The following is a 23,401-nucleotide window of genomic DNA, read 5'->3' as shown; positions in this document are numbered from 1 at the left end:
CAGCCATACTTGAGACAAGAGGATAAGAATAAATCATAAAAATAAAACTGATGGCTGCTTTTTTTTTTTTTTTTTTGTCGTAGTTTCTTTGTCTCTAATGCTTTAGGTGTGATTTTCCTATTGTAATAATAAAAATTAAAAGTTTTTACTCAGCAAAAGCTTTGCTCCCCCCCCCCCCCCCCCTCCATTCAACCTTTATTTATACAGGTTAGTCTCATTGAGTCACGAGGACTCATTTACAAGAGAGACCTGTTTTAAACAAAAACCACAGATGAGGTACACACAATAATAAACGGTCACATAAAAGCATATAAAATGAAAGTAAATAAAATAAGTGATATTAAACTAAATAAAAAACATGCTAGATTAGAAAACGGTGTAAAATTCTAAAAACAGGAACGTCTTTGCTTTGATTTTTGTATTGAACTTAACAGTTGTTCGAAATACCTTAGGGGGTCAACGTCAAGAGCTTCAGATCTTTTTGCAAGATATTCCAGATTACAGGAGCGGAGTAAGAGAAGGCCCTTTTGCCAAATTCAGTCCACACTGAGGGGACACTGCAGGTTATGATGTCTTGAGAGCGCACGCTGTACTGCACTGACGAAGGGACATACAGGAGGAGATATATGAAGGCAATAGACCAAGGAGTGATTTAAAGATGAAAGTAAAGTTAATGATGACCAGTTAACAGGGGGCAGTGATGGGAACGGTACAGCCAGTTGTGAATCTTTCACACCATGATAGACAGCGTCCAACATCTGCAGGGTGCTTGTAGGAGCGTTCATGTAAATAATGTCACCATAGTCAAAGGAGGGAAGGAAAGTAGCAGTTAAAAGGTGTTTCCTAGCATTCAGAGTTAGACGGGATCTATTTCTGAAAAGAAACACAATTTTACTATCAATTTTTAAGCCAAGTTTGCAACATGAGGCTTAAAAGAGATGTGAATCAACCAAGATTCCCAAGTATTTGTAAGAATCGACAAACTCAATAGGAACACCGTTTGAAAATAAAATAGGAGGAAGGACTGCTGGTACCAATTTCCTGTTTGAAAACAACATCCCTTTGGTTTTATCAGCGATTAACACCAGTTTGAGACGGAACAGATCTGACTGGATGATGTCGAATGCAGACTGTAAACACTGGAAAGCCTTAGCGACTGTTCTAGTTCGACAATAAACAAATGTATCATCAGCATAGAAATGTAAAGATGCATCAGAGATGCTCTGACCTACATATGTAGATTGTGAAGAGGGTGGGTCTTAAGTCTGAGCCTTGTGGTACACCATTGTTGACAGTTTAAATAGCTTGAAGAAGTACCATTATGTTGAACACATTTCTTTTGATCTGAGAGGTAATTAGAAAACCAACTGATAGTGTGATCTGAGAAACCATTTTCTGAGAGCTTATGACACAAGTTGTCATGGTCCACAGTGTCAAAAGCTTTAGACAGTTCTAAGTAAAGTAAAGCACAATAATCCTTAGCATCCAAAGCGTGAACAACATCATTAAAAACCTTCAGCGAAGTAATCATTGTGCTGTGTTGTTTCCTGAAACCAGATGTCTGCTGTCCACCCGTGGCCTATATGATACAACATTACAATATTATTTAAAAACATAACAATTTATGTATCTTTAGTAGTTTTTTTTTTTGTCAACATGAGAAATATGATTCATTTTGACCTTCAGGGAGTAAAACTTCTCCGTGTTTGTAAGCTCTGTTTCTGACACCAGTCATAAATATCCACAGGAACAACTTTCATGCAAGAAAAATTAATTTTTTTTTAAAGCCTAACAATACAATTTTGTATCAAGAATCTGATACTTTGTTAAAAAGTTATAAATACTGTAATGTTTGAAATAAAAGTAGCTCCTAATGCTACAGAAGTGATACATGTTCCTGTGATGATCTCAAGCTGCTGCATCATCTCACGCCTGTTTTCAATTAGCCTCTTGAGGATCCGGTGGATTTCGTAGCCACTCCGTCTCCACAGGGTCTTTAGGATAAAATTAGCAGCTCACTCAATCACAAACAGTGTGGTTATAAAAACTACCCAAGGATTCTTTTTGAATGACCTCGAGGTCAAAGGTGACTCGGATCCAGCCAACAGAAGTGCTTTCTGTTTCAAGGGAAATAGTTTAAATCCTCAGAGAGGTGTGGGCAGGAGGGGAATGAGGCTCACACATTTTTCACTTTGATTAGGTCTGCTGGAGCTCGACTGAGTGACTGAATGATGAACCTCTGCTTTAAATGAGTCTGATTTTATTGAAAATGAATGAAGGTTCCAATGAAGACTTCTGAAAATTTCCCTTGAGTCTGTTGCGTTGGAGATACACGGTTTCCGACATGTCTAATTTCTTGCTCAGACTTGTAGGATGGTGGGAGAGGAATCTGCTTTGGAAGGCAAATCATTATCTCGAGACGTATGACTCACGCTTCATAGCTTCCTTTATTCTGCAGGGACTCAAGAAGCACAGCTGGCTTAAAACCTTAACACACTGGCATGTCAGAAAAAAAAATCAAAAATAAACTCCCATCGCTTTGGAGCTCTTTTTAAATAAAGCTATTCAACAGTTCACTGATATGAATGCTTTTATGAATACAGGTTGGAAAAGCAACAAAGACAAAACACTGATGTGTATCAGAGATTGAACCAGTGCATGCTTATGTGTCTACATCCTGTGTCATACCTGGTTTCACCTGAGAGGTGAGTTAAGCCGTTGGTCCGGGAATGATCACGGGTGATGCAGAACAAAATCCACCAATGATGCAATAGTGTCCAAGAAATGCTTGTCAAATTACCCCACAAAGGATTTACAAATCATCTAAAAACAAAAAAACTACTAAAATTAAGAATTCCTCAAATCGCTGATTGACAGCATCCTGTGCTCCATCATCAACATGTGGCACGGGGGCTGCACAGCTGCCGAAAGAAAAGCTTTGCAGAGAGTGATGAAGGCTGCACAGAAGACTGTTGGAGTCAGCCTTCCCATCATCACAGACATCTACACCTCCAGATGCAGGAAGAGAGCCACCTGAATCATGAAGGACCCCACTCACCCAGCACACACACTTCTTGCCCCGCTCCCCTCAGGCAGAAGATTGCAGAGCATTAAGTGTAGAACCACTGGAGTGAGGAACAGCTTCTTCCCTGAAACATTAGACTCATGAATCCCTAACTAGAATAATCACTGTAATGCCAATTTAATAGTGATGTGTCTGCTGATTATCCATGCTGCTGATCGCTTGCCTTTAACTGCTGTATTCATACCCATCTGCTCATAACAGACTCGTGTTCAGGCTGCAGTTTAATACACCGTGTTATATTACATTATTACCGTTTGGCGTATATCTTAGATCCTTATATACTGTTTCTTTTTTATACTTTATATTTTTTCTATTTTGGGGTGTAACTGGGACCTTGAGTACACAATTTTGCTCCACCTCATGTACCACATGTGAAAAATAAAATAATAAATAAATAAAAACCTTGAACTTGTGTTTGTTTGTTTTTGGTTTTTTTACATTTTATAATTTACAAGCATGCTAAAATAGTATTAACTCATGTCTGCAGGCTACATGCATGTCCCAGTCTGTTCCAAAAGGCTTTAATTTGGGGAGGGGGGGGGGGGGGGGTGCTTATTGTCTGGTAATAAAGTGTGTCATTCAGAACTGTATGACTGATGTTCTGCAGTATCACAACATCCTGATCCAAGCAAGTTAACAAGAAACCTGTTGCTGGTGTTGCTGTCCTAGTGCTGATGTTATCAGTCACTGATACTGAAAACAGGAGGGCAGATAGGAGGGATATGGAGCAGATGGCTGTCTCCTGTAGTCAAAATAAAATGAAGCTCAAAGCTGAGTAAACAGCAGCGATAAGAGACGCATTCAGGAATATTTCATATTTTTTCCATGGTGGTTTGTTGTACCAGAACTGACTGACTGACTACAGAGTGATACTTTGAACTAAATGCTAAAGTTACCAATCTGGTCTGTTTATTATTTTAAACAGTAAGCATTTTTTTATTATTATTGCTAATTAGTTTTTAAACTGCTGAGACTAAGCTGGTTTAAGCAGGGGTTTGTTCATAAACTAAAGATTGGGGAAATTAACATTTGTGTTATCGTTACAGCTCATCTTGAGGGTATTGTGACTGATTAGTTGTTCCTCTGAACTGAAAAAGAAAAAATAGAGATGTCTAATGCTAGATAGTATAGATGCACAATATTATCAGTGTGGTATCGGTATCAGCCGATATTAGCAATAAAGTAAAATATCAGACATCAGCCATTAAATCAAAATAACTTACCGATATAAAAAGCTTCTGTTTTAAGTTAGATTTTAATTTAAGAAACTGTCAAGTATATTTATACATGCACTCTACTTATGCACTTTTCACTTGTCGCTTGTGAACAGGTTGAGTTTAGATTTGTGAAAATTGACCATTGTGCACTATTCGATTGTTGTTATTGTGTTAGAGAGTAAATGTCATGAATAAATTTGACATTAAGCATATTCCAAGTTGAAGTGTTACATCATTTTCAGCCACTTTTTGGCATCTGCATTAGGTAGCAGGCCAAACTGACAAAGACCGTACAGTATAATGTAGTGTTTTAATTCCACAGCAGAGAAGTAGTCTCTGTAAGTAGGTCTAGGAAAAAAATATTGGTATTGGTATTGATTATCGGCCAAATAAGTTTTAACATATCAGCATATCAGATATCGGCCAAAAATCCAATATCTTGCATCCCTACTAGATAGCTTAACGTTTATTTCTACAGCACCTAAACAACCTGTTAGCCAATGTGTCAGTTATAAGTATGACCCACACAAACAGTAACGCATCATTATATAGACTGAAAACAGAAAGAAACAAAGAAAATCTGTGTGTACTTATTGTTGCACAGTTTATGATTAAAATAAAGTATTAAAACTGATTACAAAATGGTTAAACTATTCTACCTGCATAATACACATGGATATATATTTTTTTTTCATCCAGAAAAGACAAACGAAAAAAAGTTTTTCTTATGGTTTCTGATCAGAAGTGTGCGATTTGTGTGACAACGCTAAAATCGTACCGCCCAGTTCACCCATTAGATCAGCTTTTTTCTTCCCTAATTTTAAAGTTAGTAAAAAGTAAATAAAATGTCATAAAGATAATTCACGTTCATCTGCTATTAAAATAATGTTATTATTATTTAAGCCATGTTTTCTGTGACAGTGCGATGTTGAGGATGTATTTAGTTATTTTACAGATGTGTGGCTCGGACAGAAAACACCCCCAGAGAACCGGGCATGTGTCATCTAGTCCAAAGAAAAGATTATGATTCGTTTCACAACAATGAGATGAGGTTACATTGTATCCAGGCGCCACCGTTTCTGAACACTAATCCAAGCAAAATGCCAAAGAATGTGCTCCTCCTCACAAGAATCACTTTGACAAAGGATGTTTTATAAAAGGGTTTCATTTTGGCACCTTTAACAGTCCGGTTAATGAAGAAATCTTCAAAAATTAGGTGCCAAATACATTTTTTAAATCCGTGCAAAATTCCATATGTTATCATAACTGTAATGCTACGCCTGTTTGTGCTAAAATAAAGTTTTAGCAATCTAAAGATAAAAAAAAAAAAGATTTCTTTATGTAAACACATCATAAATGTAGCTTTGCTGAAGAACAAAGCATTAAAAGGAAATAGTCTGGTCAATGTGGAGTACGTTTCAGTGTAAAAGCTACGAATGATTAATTTCTTACCTGTTGTACAGCTTCGTGAATTGCCTCAATTTGGGGAAAATTGAGTGTAAGTGTGACCGGACTGATGAGCTGAAGGCTAGTCTGAACACGTCTCAGACCAACACCGTTATACAACTCAGTCTCCAAAGTTTCATGGCCATTCCTTCAAACAAAGCTTTACATCTTCGTCATTTTATCATTTCAGTGTTGTATGGTTATTTAAATTTATTTACATTTATTTAAACATGAACAGCAACATGGACGTGTACTTCGCGGCGTCTGGAGGTTCACGTTCGGCAAAGTGGATTTTGCCGTCATAAAACAGCTCCAGTCTTAGAAATTTCACTCCAGTTGATGCAAATGCTAATATTTAAGCAATTACACTGCCATCAGTTTGGGATTTTTTTTTTTTAAATTTATTTGGACAAAAATATTGTTTAAATTCTGCCAAACCTGGCCTCTGGACGCTCCAGAAGTGCAACACATTTCTGCTCCTGTTACTAAAAAGCATTTAATCCCCTTGTAATGTATAATTTGACAACAGCATAAAGGTATTCGGATGTCTTGTTCATGAGTGATGGTAGGCTGGAGCGGGAGATGGACCAATGGGTCGGGTCTCGTCCTCAGTAATGAGGATGTTGCTTCAGTCAGTCGTGGTGAAGAAAATGTTGAGTGGAAAGGCAAAGCTCACAAGTGACTGGTCTGTCTACGTCCCAACCATCACCTGTGGTTATGAGGTTTGGATCATGACCGAAAGAACAAGATCACGTATGCAAGCAGCCAAAATGGACTTCCTTCGTAAGGAGGCTGGGCTCAGCCTTAGAGATGGAGGGTGAGGAGCTCAGAGTAGAGCCACTGCTCATTCGCATCAAACGGAGTCAGGTGAGGTGGTTCAGGCATCTGATTATTAGTGTTACGTCTCAGTGAAACTGTAGAGCACTTTTGTGTTTGACAAACTCAGTCCACTTTATTTAAGTACTCAGTACTCCATCATTTTATATAGGTCCAGGTAAGTAACAGGTGAAGACACTGACACCAAGAGGATGTGAGTACAAAGACTCATATCACCACCATTAAGATGCCTCCTGGACGCCTCTGTCTGGAGTTTTTCCAGGTACATCCCACTGGGAAGAGGCCCCGGGGAAGACCCAGAATTCACAGGATGGTACATCTTCCCTGGCCTGAAAGCACCTTTGGGTCACCCAGGAGGAGATGGAGAGTGTTGCTGAGGAGAGGGATGTCTGAGTTTCCCTCCAGGATAATCAGTAGAAGATACGAAGCGTCTCTTTCCAGATTTAGGTGTACTTTGGGAAAATATGGCTTATGTGATCTATGAGAAATACCCTTAAATATGGAAGTAAATTTTGGGTATACATACAAGTATATTAGAACATCTGGAGGATTTGGTCTGGATTACGTCTTTAGAGGATACAACAATCTGATAAGAATAAAAGGTCTATCGTGCCTTGAAGCAATGCATATCGCCACCCCCCCCCCCCTCCTTTTATGCCAAAGATTTCCAATGGATCATCTTATGACTGTATTGGTTAAACATTGATAACAATGTTATGCACAGTCAGTCAACTTTGGACATGCAATGATTACTTTCTAAGTGTTTTGCTAAAATCCATCCAGTGGTTCTTGACATATTTTACTAACAGACAGGCAGCGTTAACTCCACATTGTTACTAGTGGCAAAATCTTCATCAAATAAATTCTAAATTTATAACCAAATTAAACTATTGGTAAAAATTTTAGAGTTTGTGTAAAATTGATAAATCAAATAACTTGTCCTATTTATTTGATCACTTTTTCACCCTTCAGCCTAAAACCTGGAATACTTATACCTGTATACATGTATTTAAAGCTTAAAGAAAGCTTATTGCCTGGTACTTCTCCTCTCATTGTGCCACAGTTGCTCTTGAGATAGAAAACAACATGCCCACTAAACCAGCGTTACCCATAAAAGGACTAGAGAAGAGAACGCATCAATCGTTTCATTCCTCTGTCACAACGGGATCGTCACACACAAGGTGGAGGGGGTCTATAATAAACATGCATGCATTCCTCACCCCCTACCATGAAAATCTCTCATAAACACACAGCAAAGTGACCCTTATTCCAGAAAAAAAAAGCACCTGCACAGAATGCAGGAACTTTTAAAACAGCCTATCTACAACAGAGATCATGCACAAAAGCTGCAACAAGCACAAGCCTGCCTCCTGCTGCAGCTCAGCAAATTAATATGCTGAACAACACTCAGACTCATGGTAACTCCCCCACCACCACCACCAATTTAATTAACACCCACACTCACCCACAAATTCCAAAAGGCAAAAAAAAAAACATTGAAAGTTTGGCTGAGAAAGACAAGGCAGCATGGGGAGAGAAAAAAAACAGAGCAAGACAGAAAAAAAAAGTGGAGAGAGAGGCACAGAGAGGAGAAAAAGAGGAGGTGTTGCAGAGGAGGAGGGAGTCTGAGAAAGAGTTTTAAAACGGTGAGAACTGCAGGCGTTTGTGAGCACATGGAAACAGCAGCCAGAGCTGGAACAAAGAGCAGAAAGAAGAGACGAATCCATCAAAAATCACGCAGGTACAGCTGATTTTCACTACTTTTCATTCACTGATATTACCACATGTTGAACATCTGCAGAAACGCTTGCAGAAATAAACAGCTTTTAAGGGCGTGAGACAATATTTCTGTGGATTAGAGTTCGTTTCAAAATCAACTAGCGTCCAAAGCTTTTTGGTGTTTTTGCTCTTCAAGTTTTGGGCTCCCACAGAACTCGTTTGGTTTAGAGCCAGGAGAAAATGGAAGTGCTGTTCGGGGTCACCTCAAAAAGGCTTTCAGCGCTCAGATTTATTTATCTTAGTGTTTACGGGATGGAAACTAGAACGTTGTAAATGTTTAGTTGTCCAAAGCCATTTCTTAGCTGGAAAGCGTGGTTAAAAAAATTACGTGAAAATAAATCAGTGACTTAAATGGGATTTTAACAAAGACAGAAAAAGGGTCGAAAACTATATTGTTGGGAGTTTTTCATTTAACTCTTTGTCTCAAGGAAATAAAACAAAAATAATAATAATAATTTCTGCAGTTCAACATGAAGAGTTTTGGTATCTTTTAATTTATCAGTCCTGTGTTAGGCTCTCACAGGTAAACCATATTTCTGAAGTCTCTTATGAGATTTCTTACAAATACCCTTTTTTAACTGAAAAAGTGTCAACTTTTTTGTTTTGTTTGTCTTTCATCAGCTGTTTTCAGTTGTGTGTATAAGATAAGATAAAACTTTATTGATCCTGCAATAGAAAACTAAATTATATCTGTTACGCATCTAAGCTAGCTCAATATTTGGTTGAAAAGCGAAAGTATCTGTGTTTAAGTTGGTATTGATATTGTAATTGGTATTGCCAATGATGAGATAAACAGAACAAATTATCTAAAGAAACTGAAAAATCAGGATTTTCTTACGAGGAATGACAGCAGATATAACTGTGTGAGTGATGTGTTTTTGCTCACTCCACAGAAATGGCGTCACTACACAGGAACCTGACTGCACTTTTCTTGTTTGCCTTGCCTCTCATTCACTCCCACCTCTTCGCTCATGCTGCCACCACTTCCCCACCCACGACTCGTCGACGGATCAAATTCCTGACCATCGGGGGCTTGTATGATGACTATGAAAATGAATATGAGGATAACTACAGCTCTCCTCCTAAATTAGTGTCCTCCTCGGTGAAGACTTCTCTTTTTGCCACCAGGCCCAAGCTGTGTCAGTACGACCCCTGCTTGGAGTGTCAGGGGCCCTGCGAGCGTCTCGCAGCTGACACTGGGTGCCTCTGTCCTGGGATGACTGGAGGGGACGTGCCTCCCCACGCTCCACGCATCCAAGCGTTGTCACCAATCACTGAAGGGGAGAACGTAGGGAAGGTGGAGGTACAGTGGTGTGCTCCATCCTCTGTGGTGTCTTCTTACAGGGTGATTGTTGAGGGGAGAGGTGATGACACTCTGGAGTTTGGGGATGCTTCACGGCGAGGTTTGGCGGGATCTTTGGAGGTTGGGACGAAGGTGTGTGTGCAAGCAGTGAATGATGCAGGAGAAAGCAGTCCCACAGAGTTCTCCTGCAGGAGGTACAACCCCACTAAAGACTATTTACTGCTGGCCTTGATCATAGGTGGAGGTGTGGCCTTCATTCTTCTTCTCATTATTGTGGCTGTGATTCTCTGCAAATGTCAAAAGAATCAAAAGGCTAAGAGACACAGAAAAACCCCCGAGCAGCAAAGGACCGAAGGAAACCCGTCTTAAGGGATCACCAATTTAACCCAGTCTTACAGAACAAGCAGCTTAATCTGTAAGACAAAGGTGCATTTTCTTTACAAACAGAAAAAAGTTGTTTAAACTCCTGTTTCAAGGAGTACTAACACGTGTCTAAATATGTCAATTAATGGGTTATAACTACAGGTTCATTTGCTGGCAAATTAATTTCTGTAGAGTTTGTGTAGTTTTGGGGGGGGGGGGGGGGGGGTTGTATTTTTTGTCAAAACCTCCTTTTAATTGTACATGTGAAGTCATAGAGTTTAGGTGTCTGACCTAAATCTAATAAAAATATTTTGATATAAACCAACTGGATGTTCTGTTTTATTTGTTTTGAATAAAAAAATTATATGAATAAATATGTTTAATAAAGTTATTATATCCTGACATAATCTGACCACATTGTTAGACTTCTGTGACAGTGAACCCATGTAAAAACCTGCTTTTATTTTGAAAAGCCTCCAACAACAACCGTCTAGTGACCTGATTGGCTCACTCCCTAAGCCACGCCCACTCACTGTACACAAGCCAATTATGTACCAAGCATTTTGAGGAAAAAGGTGCACAGTATCCTTATTAGGAGAGGATTACAGTTCAAACTCACATCTCCACTACTAGGAACCAGGATGGACTGCTCAGGTGAGTTCATTGCACTGATTTTAACAGGAATAATTTAACTTGAAAGGATTCCTAAGCATCTGAATTCAAAAGATAAAAATTACCTGTAGCAGTTTATATTATTTATAATAAGTAGCGTATATAATACTGTTACAATTGTTTACAATTAAAGTAAATAATGTGTATTTTTTTAAAACGTTGCCTATATGAAAAGATTATCTGGACAGTATCCAGACAAAAGCAGTTACATGCACAGATCATGGTTTGTTTCTTTATCTTTATATGTCAGAGTATCTCGGCAGTCGATATGGAGCCAAACAAGAAGCTCCATGTAAAACGCGCTTTGTTACCCGAGCGTCACAAAACAAACCACGTAAAATATGTATGATCTTTGCAACGGTTGTAGCTTCACACCTAATACACACAGTTCCATGTTTCCTGAAAGAGCAGCTCATGCCAGCTCTTTTACCATTAATCTAGTATGTATTTAAGGGTTACCAATATGGCAAGGAATTGATTGCTCACAGTGAAGGTGGATTAATAACTTCTGCTACCATCACTATGATTTATGAGTGTTTTCAGCTTGTTATGCACATGCAAACGCATGTCGTTCAGCAACTTTAAAGCAATATTATAAAACATCTCATAGTATGTAGATAGTTTTTATTTAAATGTGCTCATAGAGTCACTAAAATGGCTTTGCTCTAATGGATAGGTGCATGTTCAGTAATAAAACCTATGCTTGCACGCACACGTGTAAGAATGAAATCTATAGGTCGTTGGTGTCATGTTGCACCCAACCCATCGTGCAGTCGTTGCCTCCCTCTGACAATGACTGCAAGGGAAACATGTAATCCAGCTGCTGCAGTTTCCTTTCAGTACTCATCAAAGGGAATCGTCATGTTCTTTTTCTCTGTTACTGTCAGTCTCCTACAGCGACTTGAAGGAACTCGTGGAAAAGAGCCAGGATCTAGTTTTGATTGACGTACGAACTGAAGGAGAGGTGGCAAGAGGAAGCATTCCTAGGTCCATTAACATTCCACGTGAGACATTTTTTTTTTTTTTATTTACTTCACGTGCACAACAAGGAAACAAAAACGTAATGATGTTGGCGTAGTAGGAAAGCACTGTTTTACATAATGAATGTACTGCGGTGTGCAAGTGCAAGTCCGGTTAAACAGGTTCTCTGTGCTGTGCTTAGTTGCTTGTCTCCATTTCATATTTTCTGTGTGAGTGATCTTTTATCTTGTCTTCCTTTTGTTCCAACAGTTCATTTGATAGGGACCGCTCTGCAAATGACCCCTGAGGAGTTCAAGGCCAAGTATGGGAGGCTTAAACCTGCAACAGATGCACCTGAGCTGGTGTTTCACTGTCAGTCAGGCCGGAGAGGCGAATCAGCCGTGGACATAGCCCATAAACTAGGATACGAGAAGTAAAAAAGTGGTTTACTGTTTTAATATTCTGTTTTAACGTGTATGAGACAATGCTTTATATGATGATCTGCGCCTTCTTTTTCAGAGCACGTAATTATCCTGGTGGATACAGTGAGTGGTGTATGAAAGAAAGGATCCTGTCTCATAAAGCATTTTGAACATACACATGCAACAGTGAATTTTTTTTTATTTAGTTGGTTTGCATACATTGTATTGAATACTGATGATGAAAATGGCACACACATGTAATAAATTATGCTATTTATTCTCATAAACCTCTGTGCTGAGATTATTTTTGAGAATGTATTTTCTACACAGGCAAAGGTGAGAACAACTCCACCTATGACAGTGTTTAAATTACACACTTTCAAGACAAGCTTTTGACTCATCTGCCACTGACAGAATAGAAAATACAGAGTAATAGTAAGTTTATTATCATTTATAAAAAGTATTAGCTCAAGCCAGAGCAAGCAAACAATATAGGATTTTCATTTAAAAATTTTATAGACACCCTGACCTAAACCCAATTTATATGACAAATGTAACAAATAATCTCATTTAACCTCAATTAAGTTTTGAAAATCTTTCTTGTGTTATGTTGTTTTTTGTTTCATCAGATTGCATTGGTTATAAATGACTGTGTTGCTGAAGAAAAAGCAATTTGGTTGTATTGTACTTAAATGTGACATTAATGAAAATTGGTCTATTGTGTATTTGAATCTAAAAATATTATGTATGCAAAAAATTGAATGAGCATTTTTAAAGCTATGTAAATACCCATAATAATTATTTGCTTGGTATTTTAGGAAATACAACAAACAAGATTAGTTAATTTTTTTAAAAACACACATAAAGCTGAGGATGGCGTTTAAATTTTTGATTATTACTCTGCTTTGAAGTTCACAATAGACAACAGTTTTTGGAAATAAAAATAAAAGGTCAATTTTTAAGCTCAATAATTATTTATTTAACCATCTGTCAATTGTAAATTGTTGATGAGTGAATAAATAGAATTGGGGGGGTAAGGTGTCTATAACCCTACTACAACAGCAGATCCTCTTCAGAGCGCATGCGCAGCGCCCGCCGTTCAACTTATTTTAGAGCAAGGAAGAGGGCCGGCAATGGAGGAGGGGGCGTACCAAAGAGACCATCTTATCACAAGCAGAACTGGTTTGTTCCACTTTGGAGTAAGCTGTTGGGGGAAGAATCAGTTTTGTTGTGTGTTTCCTTGACTGATGAAGCCTTCCGAACCGAAGGCGAAACGTTTCAGCACAAAAAAAAAAGAAGAAACTGTCCAGATGACCGGACTGAAAAATGTTGGATTGTATACCTGGATTATTGAGCATGAACTTAGTTATTTTAGAGCACTAGTCACGTGACTAAGATTGCGCAACACCAAACAGGTATATGTTTCAATGGCAGTGCTTTTCAGCTGGATTTAAACTTGAAGAAAATCGATAAAATGACACTGTGGATTGGTGAATTAAGCAAGGATCACCAAAATATTATGCGTACCATAACAGTGACTCATGGCACTGCCATCTTCCTCACATGGAAGGAGTATTTTCTGTCACTTTTCAAACATAAAAGCCAAAATGATCACTGGATTAGAGCAATGGAACAAGCTGGCTGGATTTGTCCAGGCACAGACATGAGTCGGTCACACATTCTGTGATAATAACTGCGTACACAAATTTTAGATATCATGGTCTAAACTTCTTAAAGATGCAAAAACAGTTAAGACAATTACCAAAATCCCCACTTTTTTTTATGAATTCTGCCCATTTTCCAGTCTGTTGAAGACCTCAACACTCCAGACAACACTTCAACTTACATTTGTGTATTTACTGAAGTCAGACATGTCCAACTTTTTGTCGGGAATCTCTTTTTGGTTGAATCTTGTTGAAGCCATGTTGTTGTACTATTAACATCCGGGTTACTGCGAGAGGGGACAGTGCACGTGGTTTATCTATGTAAACGATGTGCGTGACGTCATGAGCGGAGCTCACGCTCACCATTATGACGGCTTGTGTTAAAGTAGAAAAATAAAAATGCTGCGAGAAATACGACAGGTGGTTTGAATTACTTTGTTCTAAAATTAAAATAAAACCTATTTGGTGTGTATAAAGTATTTAAACCGTTCCTAACCTGTTTTAAAAAAAGCTAACATTGACAAAAAGCTAATTTTTAAGATAAATTAGCATTAGCTCGCTAAGCTAGGAGTTTGCTTTTTTCTACAGGCGTTCCGGGTGATTATGCTAATGAGCAGGCAAAGAAAACAACGTGGTTTAAAGGCCTCTGGGGGGCTTTTGGTGCTTCTGTGGACTGACACGGGGTCTCAAAGGTTAAACTGCACTGGTAAGATATAATAAAACATCCGAGAAAATATTCTTATGTTAGCTATGCACTCAGATTAGCAAAGTAATGCTACTAGCATTGCTAGGTGGTTCAATTGTGTCTTCCTAATCTCTCAATTCGAAATTTTCATGAAACAAAGTTTGCATTGTTAGAAACAAGACTTTTGTTTTTCTTTTTTGTTGTACACTTTTAAAAAACAAGCAAAATTTAAGTATTTTCATAGAAAAAAATTGACAACTTCAGTCTTCCTTACCTTTAGAAAATATTTAAACAACATTGTTTGAATCAAAAAAATGTAGATGAAAACCATTCAATGTTCAATGACAACATTCCTCGTTCATAGTATCTGGTAAAATTTGAACAATGACATGATTTTATTTTAAATGTCATAATTTCCAGGTCGTTTTGGAAGATGGCATCCAGTTTTTATCATTATAACAAGTTTTAAAGAGTAACTAACTGTGCCCAGCATTTGTCATGTCTTTTGTGATGTAGTTGCAGCTGCTGGTCCTTGGTGTGCAGGAGTTAAAGTGAAAGCACTTCATCCTGGTATGTGTTCACGCAATAATGTAAACAAGCAGTCATGAACAGCTTTATTTGCTGCATAATCTCATGTTGCGCTTCACAGATTTGAAGAACAGCCTGCATTCTCATGTGTGGCCGTGTCCTGAGCTGGACCCTGAAGAACTGAGTGTCTTTTTAGATCTGTATGGGGTGCTCAGATTACTACAGACTTTTCAGGTAATTCCAATCTTACGTTTTATTAGACATAGTAATACCTATTTTGTATTAGACAACTGTTTTTAAGGAGTGCAAAATGACATTAATTTTTGTTTTCTTTTACTTCACAAATCAAAGTTTTGCCTGTAACAAATGTTTCCTTTTTCGCAGATGAAAGATGCAGGCTGTTGTGTGTCAAAGTGGCAATCTCACATTGAGGCATTTCTTCGGACTTTCAGTTTGACTAATGCAGGGGTATGTAAAGATTTGCGTCACTGTTCAGTCATCTGTAATGACAATGAGAAAATCTGATTTGCATTGTGATTTTTTTACAGATAAAGATTCATCTCAAATTCAGATTTGCTCAGCAGACTGTAAAACATGATCTCAGGTAAACCTCACAGGAAACAGTCATAGTTTATCGTTTCACAGCTTCTTGTTAAATTATTTCACAAAAGTGAGATTATTTTACTGGCACACTCTTTTGTGCCAGAGTTATCAGAATTTACATATTTTGCGTTTGGTGCTTTAGAATATAGTTAACGTAAAAATGTTCATAGTTGACTTCTGACAAAAACTATTATTGTAAACTTTTGTAGCTGAGATAACACCCAAGGACTTATTAGATAGGATTTGAGTGAAATAATTTAGTAATTATAATATAAAAAAAAAATAAAGACTGATGTAGCAGCAAAAAAAATACACTGAAAAATAAAATCACAAGGAGTATATGAGGAGTAAATGGAGAACCAACCAGTCTGACTGAACAAAAAAGAATTTTAAATGTCCTGTGAGCGGTAAAATAAATGGCTACAGCTGGGGCTAATGATAATGAGGACCAGGTGTGAGATGAAGGGTAAAAGTTGTTTAAATGACACAGGGGAGAAGCTAAATGCTTACAGAGTAAAATAAGGAAACGCATGACAAAAAATTTAACTGAATCCATCCATCCAGCTTCTTTACCCGCTTCTCCTTTCCGTGTCACGAGCGGCTGTTGTCTAGCTCCTGCTGTCACTGTGAAAGAAGCGAGGTTCAACCTGGACAGTTAAAAAGTCCATCGCAGGGACAAACAAGACAAGCACCCATTCATGCTCTCACCCATACTTAGGGACAATTTAAAGTTATTATTTAACCTAACATGCATGGTTTTGTTCTGTGGGAGGAAACTGGAGTGCAAGAGTATAAAATGCAAACTCTGCTCAGAAAGGCTCCAGACTGGGGGGGCAAACCTGTGACCTTCTTGCTGTGAGGTGGCAGCTGTAATCACTGTTCCAGCATGCTACCCCTAAACTGAATCCACAATAATAATAATAAATAAATAAATAAAATCAACCAAAAAAAAGGTCTCGACAATTAAGTGTTTTTTTTATTTTTTTATTGCAGAATTTTTGTTTTTATGAATTTGAATTTAATGGTTTATACACAAATAACTAAGTTAAATGTGTTGAATTGAAAGGCAGGTGTGATTCACAGATCTGTTCCACCGCATTGTTTTCAGAAGTGTTAATATTTTGTCTTTATTTCTGCAGAGCCAAAATCAAGAGTAAAGTTGCACAGGCAGACCAGCTGCCTCTGATCTTGGATGTCACTTGTTCTGCACGGTCAGTAATTGTGTTTCAATACTGTTTATGTTGTATAATACTGGTTATATACATTTTCACTTGAATAAAAGAGCATTAGAATACCAACTGTACATAATATACTGTAAGAACAGTGTTGTCTGTCTTTAAAGGCCTTCGTGGTGTGTTAGGAAAGGATGTTGGTGTCAGGGAGGACATCCTGTTGTTGGAGGAAGGTTGCCACTCAGCATCCCACCACAAGTCATGGATCAAGGCCTGTTCGGGGAGCTCAGTGTCCAGTTTGTTACACTCCTGAGGCCGTGTGTGCTGCAGTACCCCAACCTGCTCACAGAGCTGACACGCATACATATATCCTTTTTATCGTTTTACTATAATTCTGTTGTATATGTCATGTAGACATGAGTTGTAGGAAATAACTTAAAAGATGGAGTCATTATTGCTTTTTTTGCTTTCTAAATTTGCCGTTGCTCAGCTGCTTTAACCGCATGGAGACTTCCGGTGAAGTGGCTTCTGTCTTAAATAGGAAAACAGAGACGAGAGCAGACACCTCAGAGCCTAAAGCCTTGGCTCCCTGCCAGAAAGTGGTGACTGGCTCCCTTTGGGTCCCGTCTCAAAGGGTTCAACTATTCTGGTTCGGGATCACGTGTCAGAGAAATCGCTGAGTCATGCTTACACAAACCTAGTTTATGAAACATTGTCATCCAACCACATTTACAGTCAAGCATATTAATAACATGTCCCGATTACCTAATTATTTATTTTTCATTCATTTGACCTTTATTTTTACAGCTTTGACTCATTCGCAAGAGAGACCTGTTCTATATAAAGAACACAGGTACAGGTACATTAAAGTTATAGTGAAAAATACAGATTACTACAAGTAAATCAAAGTGTTACACACATTTTGACACACAATAACGGTTATAAAATTTTCATTGTTTGCCACAGCGGTTCACACAATGTGAAAGGAGTGCCTATCTTTAACAACACAGCTGGAAAGCCGGTTTAACAGCTGGGGTGCATCGGACCGTTACATGCTTAAATAAGACTCTTTTTGTGATGTTTCCAAATCCTTGAGGTCTTAAGAAATGTTTATGACATGCTTCGGTCAAAATGACACGAAAACAATGAGCAACAGCAGCCTTTTCAATCATAACTGAACAGCTCTTTTTAGCTCTTAGTTTCAGAGTCTCTTAGTTTCTGAATCATATTTCATGGTGGTATCCTACGCCTGGATTTGAAATGTCCCCTGGGCTTTGAATTTGAAGTCAGAATGAATTGTGGTTAAAATTTTCCACTCAAAAATACAACGCCCTTCAAGAATCACATAAGCTGTTGCTGATTTTTATTTTTCACAGGAGCTTCAGCAAGTTATTGCCTATCGATAATATTCAGTTCAATTAAGTTTATTTTTATAGCACCAAATCACAGCAAAGTTGTCTCAGGGCACTTTACAGGAACATTCACATACATAGAAAAGCCCATAAGTAAAGTCCTCTATCTAAAGAAGCCAGCAGACTCGTCGACTCTTTTATAATAATATATAAAGATGTCATGAATCCCTGAACTGATTTAATCTTGTTTCCAGTCTTTTGTTAAACTAACCCAGTTTGGGAGAAACCAGTTAGAATTTCCAACTTCTGAATCTGAAAAATAAAATGAAAGACCAGCAATGAAAAGTCAGATTTCTTGAATACAAAGCAGTAAAAGCTCTGGTTGATCAGCTCATGTCTTGCTGAAGTTTGTTGACCTGAAATGATTATTGGTGACTATTTGCTTTTGGCAACAGAACTAAATGCAAACGCAGAAGAGTTTTAACTTCCCACGCCTGAGCTGAATTGAACGCAGCATAGTTTAAAGTCTAGAAGGGGAAGATTTACAATTTTACTGTGACGTGGGTTTCTGATTATTTTTTCCTTGGGCAACTTTTTTGCTCTCTGAATAAGATATTTTTGAACCTAGACAGGTCTATTAAGAACTGACAGTGTTGGTTTGTTTCTGAGTTAAAAGTGACTGCAAATATAAAATACAAATATATTTTAGAAAACCTCAGCTGTGGAGCTTTAGAACAACCAAAAATAAAATGGTATTTAAAAAAAACTAATTGTAAATCATACAAAGGACGCTGATAGAAATGCATGAGGAGCTTGGTACTAAATGAGATATAACGGTCGACCTGCTGCTTCTCATTGGTGACCGAGTTGATTTGACCGTCTGTTTTTAATTATTCATCCTTCACTTAACATGTTTTCACGTGTTAACATACAGCCCCAGTAATATTCCTGTGCCAGGTCCATTTAACTTCTTCAAAGGCCTTCCTGCTGCTCTGGACTGTCAACAGCTGGGTCTGGACAGAATCTACTGCTCCTCATTCAAAGGTAAACAACAAGCACTGCTGGGAACAACACGCACTGATGGCCAACATGCGCTGTAGGTCTGTAGCTCCAGGGCTTGGTTTCCTAATAAAAATGTGGAAATTGGGTAGGATGGATGTTCTGGACATTTAATTCTATCTTGTAAAAACATTCTAAAACAATTAAAAACACAGATTTGTTCTCCAACAACTGGAGGGTCTAAATTTTTGAGGGTTAAATTCCACAGAAAGCCACATGTTTATCTGTGAGAGACTGTGAATAGAGCTCAGGCTGTAGAAAACCTAATGAAGCCCATAAGATCATAATTAAAATGAAAGAATAAAAACCAGGCGTGTAAAGAATGTCAAATATATCTAAAGTGGTAGCAAATGAAGAGAAACGTATGCTTTCCTTTTTGTTGCCAGTGGTTCAACATCTACTTTTATACTGTAAGTCTCATTTCAATTTGAAAATCCATCTGTATAAATTCTGCTTATGCGCAGTTTGGGAAGTATCCTCTGCATATTCAGTAGATCTTAAGTAGAGTGTGTGCATTGCTGTCTAACCGTGTGATAATCTGGCTCCAGAAAAATGTGTACATCTGCCATATCATATTTTTGCAGCGTTGGTCACCTTTAGGGTGTGAAATGAAGCCACGGATCTCTGCACACTTACTTCCCAGCACTCGCTAATACTCCATTTGTGTGTGTAGTCGTGTTATTGCTGTAATTTGGGAGGACGTGGTGTTTCCCTTGGCTCACTGGTAATGTTAGTGTAACTACATCATCACAATAAAACGCTCAGATGCTGATGTTGACAGATGTGCTCTACATTCACTGTAGTGTTTTATTAGACTTGTGGGTATTTAGCCATGAAGCAAAGTATTTTGTACAGTGCAAGTCCAAAGTTGGAGGAATACTGAGGCCATTTAGACCAAAATGACAGTTGAGGGAAAAATCTAAACGCGATCTAAAATATAAACATGTTTCCTTTACCCATTTGTTTGTGTTCAGAGTCACAGGGTCCCTGTTTCATGAGTCACTGGGCAAAAGGGTAACCCCTGAACAGTCACCAGTCCGTCTCAGAGATCAACAAAACAACCATTCGCCTTCAAATTACAATTCAGAGTAGTCTAACATGCATGTTTTTGGTCTGTGGGAGGAAACCGGAGTACTCGGAGAAAACCCACGCATGCACGGAGAGAACATGCAAACTCCACCCAGAAAGGCCCCTAGCCGGGATTTGATTCAACGACCTCGCTGAGAGGCAACTGCGCCACCGTGCTCCCACAGCTATACAGGCTTGCGTTAATAAAATAAACTTGGTTTACAAAAATCTAGTTACATTTATGTTTTAAAAGTAGCAATACAAAAACTAACGGTGTTATCAGGCTGGATATGATTAGGATTGTCTACGACAAGAAATACATCCAAACAATTAGTGATAATTTTCTCTTAATATTTAGAATTCTGCCTAATGATAATTTTACACACAGATTTTGAATGCCATACTGGTCTCCTCCATGTCTTTTGTGCTCTCTCTGTCACACACACACACACACAACTTATTTTTGCATAACATCCAAGCATGCCTCATGCCTTGACGCAAACATCGCCACAGTTACTGAAACAAATATTCTCAACAAGTTGTTCAATTGGAAACAATGCAGTACAGCCTTTTATTTTTTTAACAAGTTTAGGAAACATCTTTAAATCATGTTAAGGAAACAACTTTTAGATATTCAACTGAGTTCAGTTTATTTATGACACTAATTCACAGCAGAATTCATCACAGGGCATTGGACAGAAACATTCATATACATAAATGTGAACAGACTCAGCAAACTCAACACTGAACGCTTCATCAATCTCTAAGTACAATTTAGTCCAGCAAAGCTAATTCAATGTTTTCATTTAGCGGCAAGAAGAATAGTCTTGTTTCTCATAAACTGACTTCTAAATTACATTTTTCCAGAAGTAGAATATGCTGTAAAGCAAAAGCAAAACTCCAGGTGTGTGTAATCTAGCAATAGTTTGTTTCTAAACTGCAACACTGAATCATGACAGTTGAAGTTTCTGTATTCCAGAGAATTTGCATCCCATTTGTTTACTGAAATTAGACTTGAGCAAAACAAGGAGGCAGCGGTGCGGAAACAGGGACAAATAGCTCAGAAACGGAGCAATTAAATTAACTGTTTAGTTATTTTCCCAACCCAAAGGAGTTTCCGTTAACAATTTTTTAAGTTAGATTTTGTGATTACAACCCTATTAATGTGCCCTAAATTTTAATATCTTGAAATTTTCCATTACTGGTTAATTATCATCTTATTTTTTTAATTTTATTTTACACTCGTCTCATGCAGATTTTGTGCACAGCGGTGACATTGTGTACTCTGTGGAGCAAGAAAACTGGGAGGATCCTGAGCAGACACCAAGTCATGTCCCGGTGCAGCAGAGTCTCCTACTCTTCCTCTTCTTACAACATAGTGACCCCTTCACCTCTGAGGTCACTGATATTATTGGTGAGAAACCACTTCAGTATGTGTAATCACAGAACACCAGGCAGAAACATATTCTTCTTACCAGTCTTATTTAGTTTTTAGTCCTGATACGAGTTTCTTTATCTGGCCTGTCTAGCAGTAAGTGCTGTAAATATATTTTATTAGGAATATTTTCATTTGTGTTGTCTTGTCTTATAAATCCACTCCCTTCAAGCCTGGGCCACATTTAGTTCAGCTTAACCAGGATAGTAACAATACTGTCTTTGAAGGGGTGCAACTGTGATCTTCTCACAGCTGCTGAGATGTTGTTAGAGCACCACCTGGAGGACATTCTGTGTAACAACAGGCAGGCCATCTCCTCATCTCTGCAGGCTGAACTCTGCAACACTCTGAAAGCAAGAAATCACAGAAAAAGGGTAAAACATGAATACATACACAAAGACCTTTTATTCGTTAAACATTATTCATAGTAAAACAGTAATTTGATGAATTAGCTGCCAAGAATAACAAAAAGAAAATGATGTGGAAATATTTGAATATCCAACTTGTCGCTTTAAATATCTTTGTAACGTAAGAGAAGTTATATGCAAGTGTGAGTTTGGAGAGGCAAGACAAGCAACATGTTTCTAAAAACACTGTAGAAAAGCAATTCTCAACAGCCACTTGTTAAAAAAATAACTCACAAAGAAAACAAGCGTTAATTATTATGCAACATGTTTTGATTAAAGCAACAAGAAAAGCTGCAGTCGGCTGCAGACGTGATTCTCTTTTCCACCATCAGTATTGTGAGCAGCAGCAGTAACAAGGACTTCAGAAATGCCTGTCTGAACCGCATGAAGGTGTGAGAAAACTGTCATTTAAACACTTCTTTGAATATGCTTTATTATTAACAAACAAAAACAATCTGACGTGTACACACTTGGTGTTTGTCAGGTGCACGACACTCATGCGTTGTCTGTCTCTCTTCGAGACTCTCTGTGGAGGGTGACTTCATGGAAATTTGTCCACAGTGGAAAGTGCTATTCCTCTGAGGTTACTGCGGTATTTGTTTTCCACCACACATTGATATGCATCTGTTTTTCAGCTTAAATCTACAGTTACATTATTCTTTTAACAGGTGGACGAACAACCTGAGCATAATGAGCCTACCAGAGTGGAAATCTGATGATGCCACTTTGTTGTTTTTCCCCTGACTGTGAAGGTGGTTCAGAGTTTAATTTTATTTACACAGTGAAGGGTTTGGTTTATATAATGTAACTCTTATCTCAGATGTACTGTTATGAAATTTAAAAATATATACCTCTAACTTACATGACTGTGATTTAACACAATTCTTGGATATGTCTAAAATAGATTTAAGGTTTAAATGCTCCAAATATTTTATATATCCCATCTTGGTTGTTTTTTTTTTGTTTGTTTTTTTAACATAAAAAAAGGAAATAAACTGATTGGTATGAATATACTGTCTACTGTTGTTGTTTTTTTGTTTGTTTGTTTTTGTTATTGATTTTTTGTGTGTGGGTTTTTTGTAACCTTGTTTGTGTATTGAAAGTACCTGTATAAAAAATATTTCAGTGTTGTACAAATCAGACCAACGTTATTTGGAAGTTTACTGCTTGGTGGGGAAACAATTTACTAGAAATCCTCTGACTGATGAAGCCCTCCAGATAGAGGGCGAAACGTTTCTATAAAAAAAGAAACTGTTCAGATGACCCGACTGAGAATTATTGGAATTGGTACCTGGATGATTGAGCATGAACTTTGTTGTTGTTTGGAAGTCTAAAAAAGTTAAA

At 37.9% G+C, this 23,401-nt stretch overlaps 3 protein-coding genes across 3 annotated transcripts; all 3 read left to right on the top strand.

The window, feature by feature from the left end:
• The first annotated feature begins 8,186 nt into the window (after positions 1-8,186).
• Positions 8,187-10,237, top strand: LOC119408955 (LRRN4 C-terminal-like protein). Its single transcript, XM_037675816.1, has 2 exons — positions 8,187-8,326; positions 9,258-10,237. Exon 2 carries the CDS (start codon positions 9,260-9,262, stop codon positions 10,034-10,036), a length of 777 nt encoding a protein of 258 aa, XP_037531744.1. The 5' UTR covers positions 8,187-8,326; positions 9,258-9,259; the 3' UTR covers positions 10,037-10,237.
• A 373-nt stretch (positions 10,238-10,610) lies between these two features.
• LOC119408954 (thiosulfate:glutathione sulfurtransferase) lies at positions 10,611-12,321 on the top strand. The gene is made up of 4 exons (XM_037675815.1): positions 10,611-10,684; positions 11,590-11,706; positions 11,933-12,095; positions 12,182-12,321. The coding sequence occupies exons 1-4, from the start codon at positions 10,672-10,674 to the stop codon at positions 12,252-12,254; spliced, it is 366 nt and encodes a 121-aa protein (XP_037531743.1). The 5' UTR covers positions 10,611-10,671; the 3' UTR covers positions 12,255-12,321.
• Positions 12,322-14,147: 1,826 nt separating this feature from the next.
• zgc:195212 (DUF4554 domain-containing protein) lies at positions 14,148-22,697 on the top strand. The gene is made up of 13 exons (XM_037675813.1): positions 14,148-14,168; positions 14,337-14,454; positions 14,950-15,003; positions 15,083-15,195; positions 15,346-15,429; positions 15,510-15,565; positions 16,704-16,775; positions 16,907-17,102; positions 19,009-19,132; positions 21,471-21,629; positions 21,903-22,024; positions 22,337-22,447; positions 22,542-22,697. Exons 1-13 carry the CDS (start codon positions 14,148-14,150, stop codon positions 22,695-22,697), a joined length of 1,386 nt encoding a protein of 461 aa, XP_037531741.1.
• The last annotated feature ends 704 nt before the right edge of the window (positions 22,698-23,401 follow it).

Source organism: Nematolebias whitei, chromosome 4, assembly GCF_014905685.2.
Source record: "Nematolebias whitei isolate Nwh7 chromosome 4, NemWhi1, whole genome shotgun sequence".
In the NCBI taxonomy this organism is placed as follows: Eukaryota; Metazoa; Chordata; class Actinopteri; order Cyprinodontiformes; family Rivulidae; genus Nematolebias; species Nematolebias whitei.
This window is presented reverse-complemented; position numbering and strand designations above follow the sequence as displayed.

Bases quoted from the DNA above. Each gene is read 5' to 3' on its own strand.
- LOC119408955 (XM_037675816.1), top strand. From the start codon at position 9,260: ATGGCGTCACTACACAGGAACCTGACTGCACTTTTCTTGTTTGCCTTG.
- LOC119408954 (XM_037675815.1), top strand. The intron at 11,707-11,932 runs GTGAGACATTTT...TTGTTCCAACAG, and splicing joins TAGGTCCATTAACATTCCAC to TTCATTTGATAGGGACCGCT. The intron at 12,096-12,181 runs GTAAAAAAGTGG...CTTCTTTTTCAG, and splicing joins CATAAACTAGGATACGAGAA to AGCACGTAATTATCCTGGTG.
- zgc:195212 (XM_037675813.1), top strand. From the start codon at position 14,148: ATGCTGCGAGAAATACGACAG. The intron at 17,103-19,008 runs ATATCCTTTTTA...ACATGTTTTCAC, and splicing joins CAGAGCTGACACGCATACAT to GTGTTAACATACAGCCCCAG. The intron at 21,630-21,902 runs GTGAGAAACCAC...ATCTTCTCACAG, and splicing joins TGAGGTCACTGATATTATTG to CTGCTGAGATGTTGTTAGAG.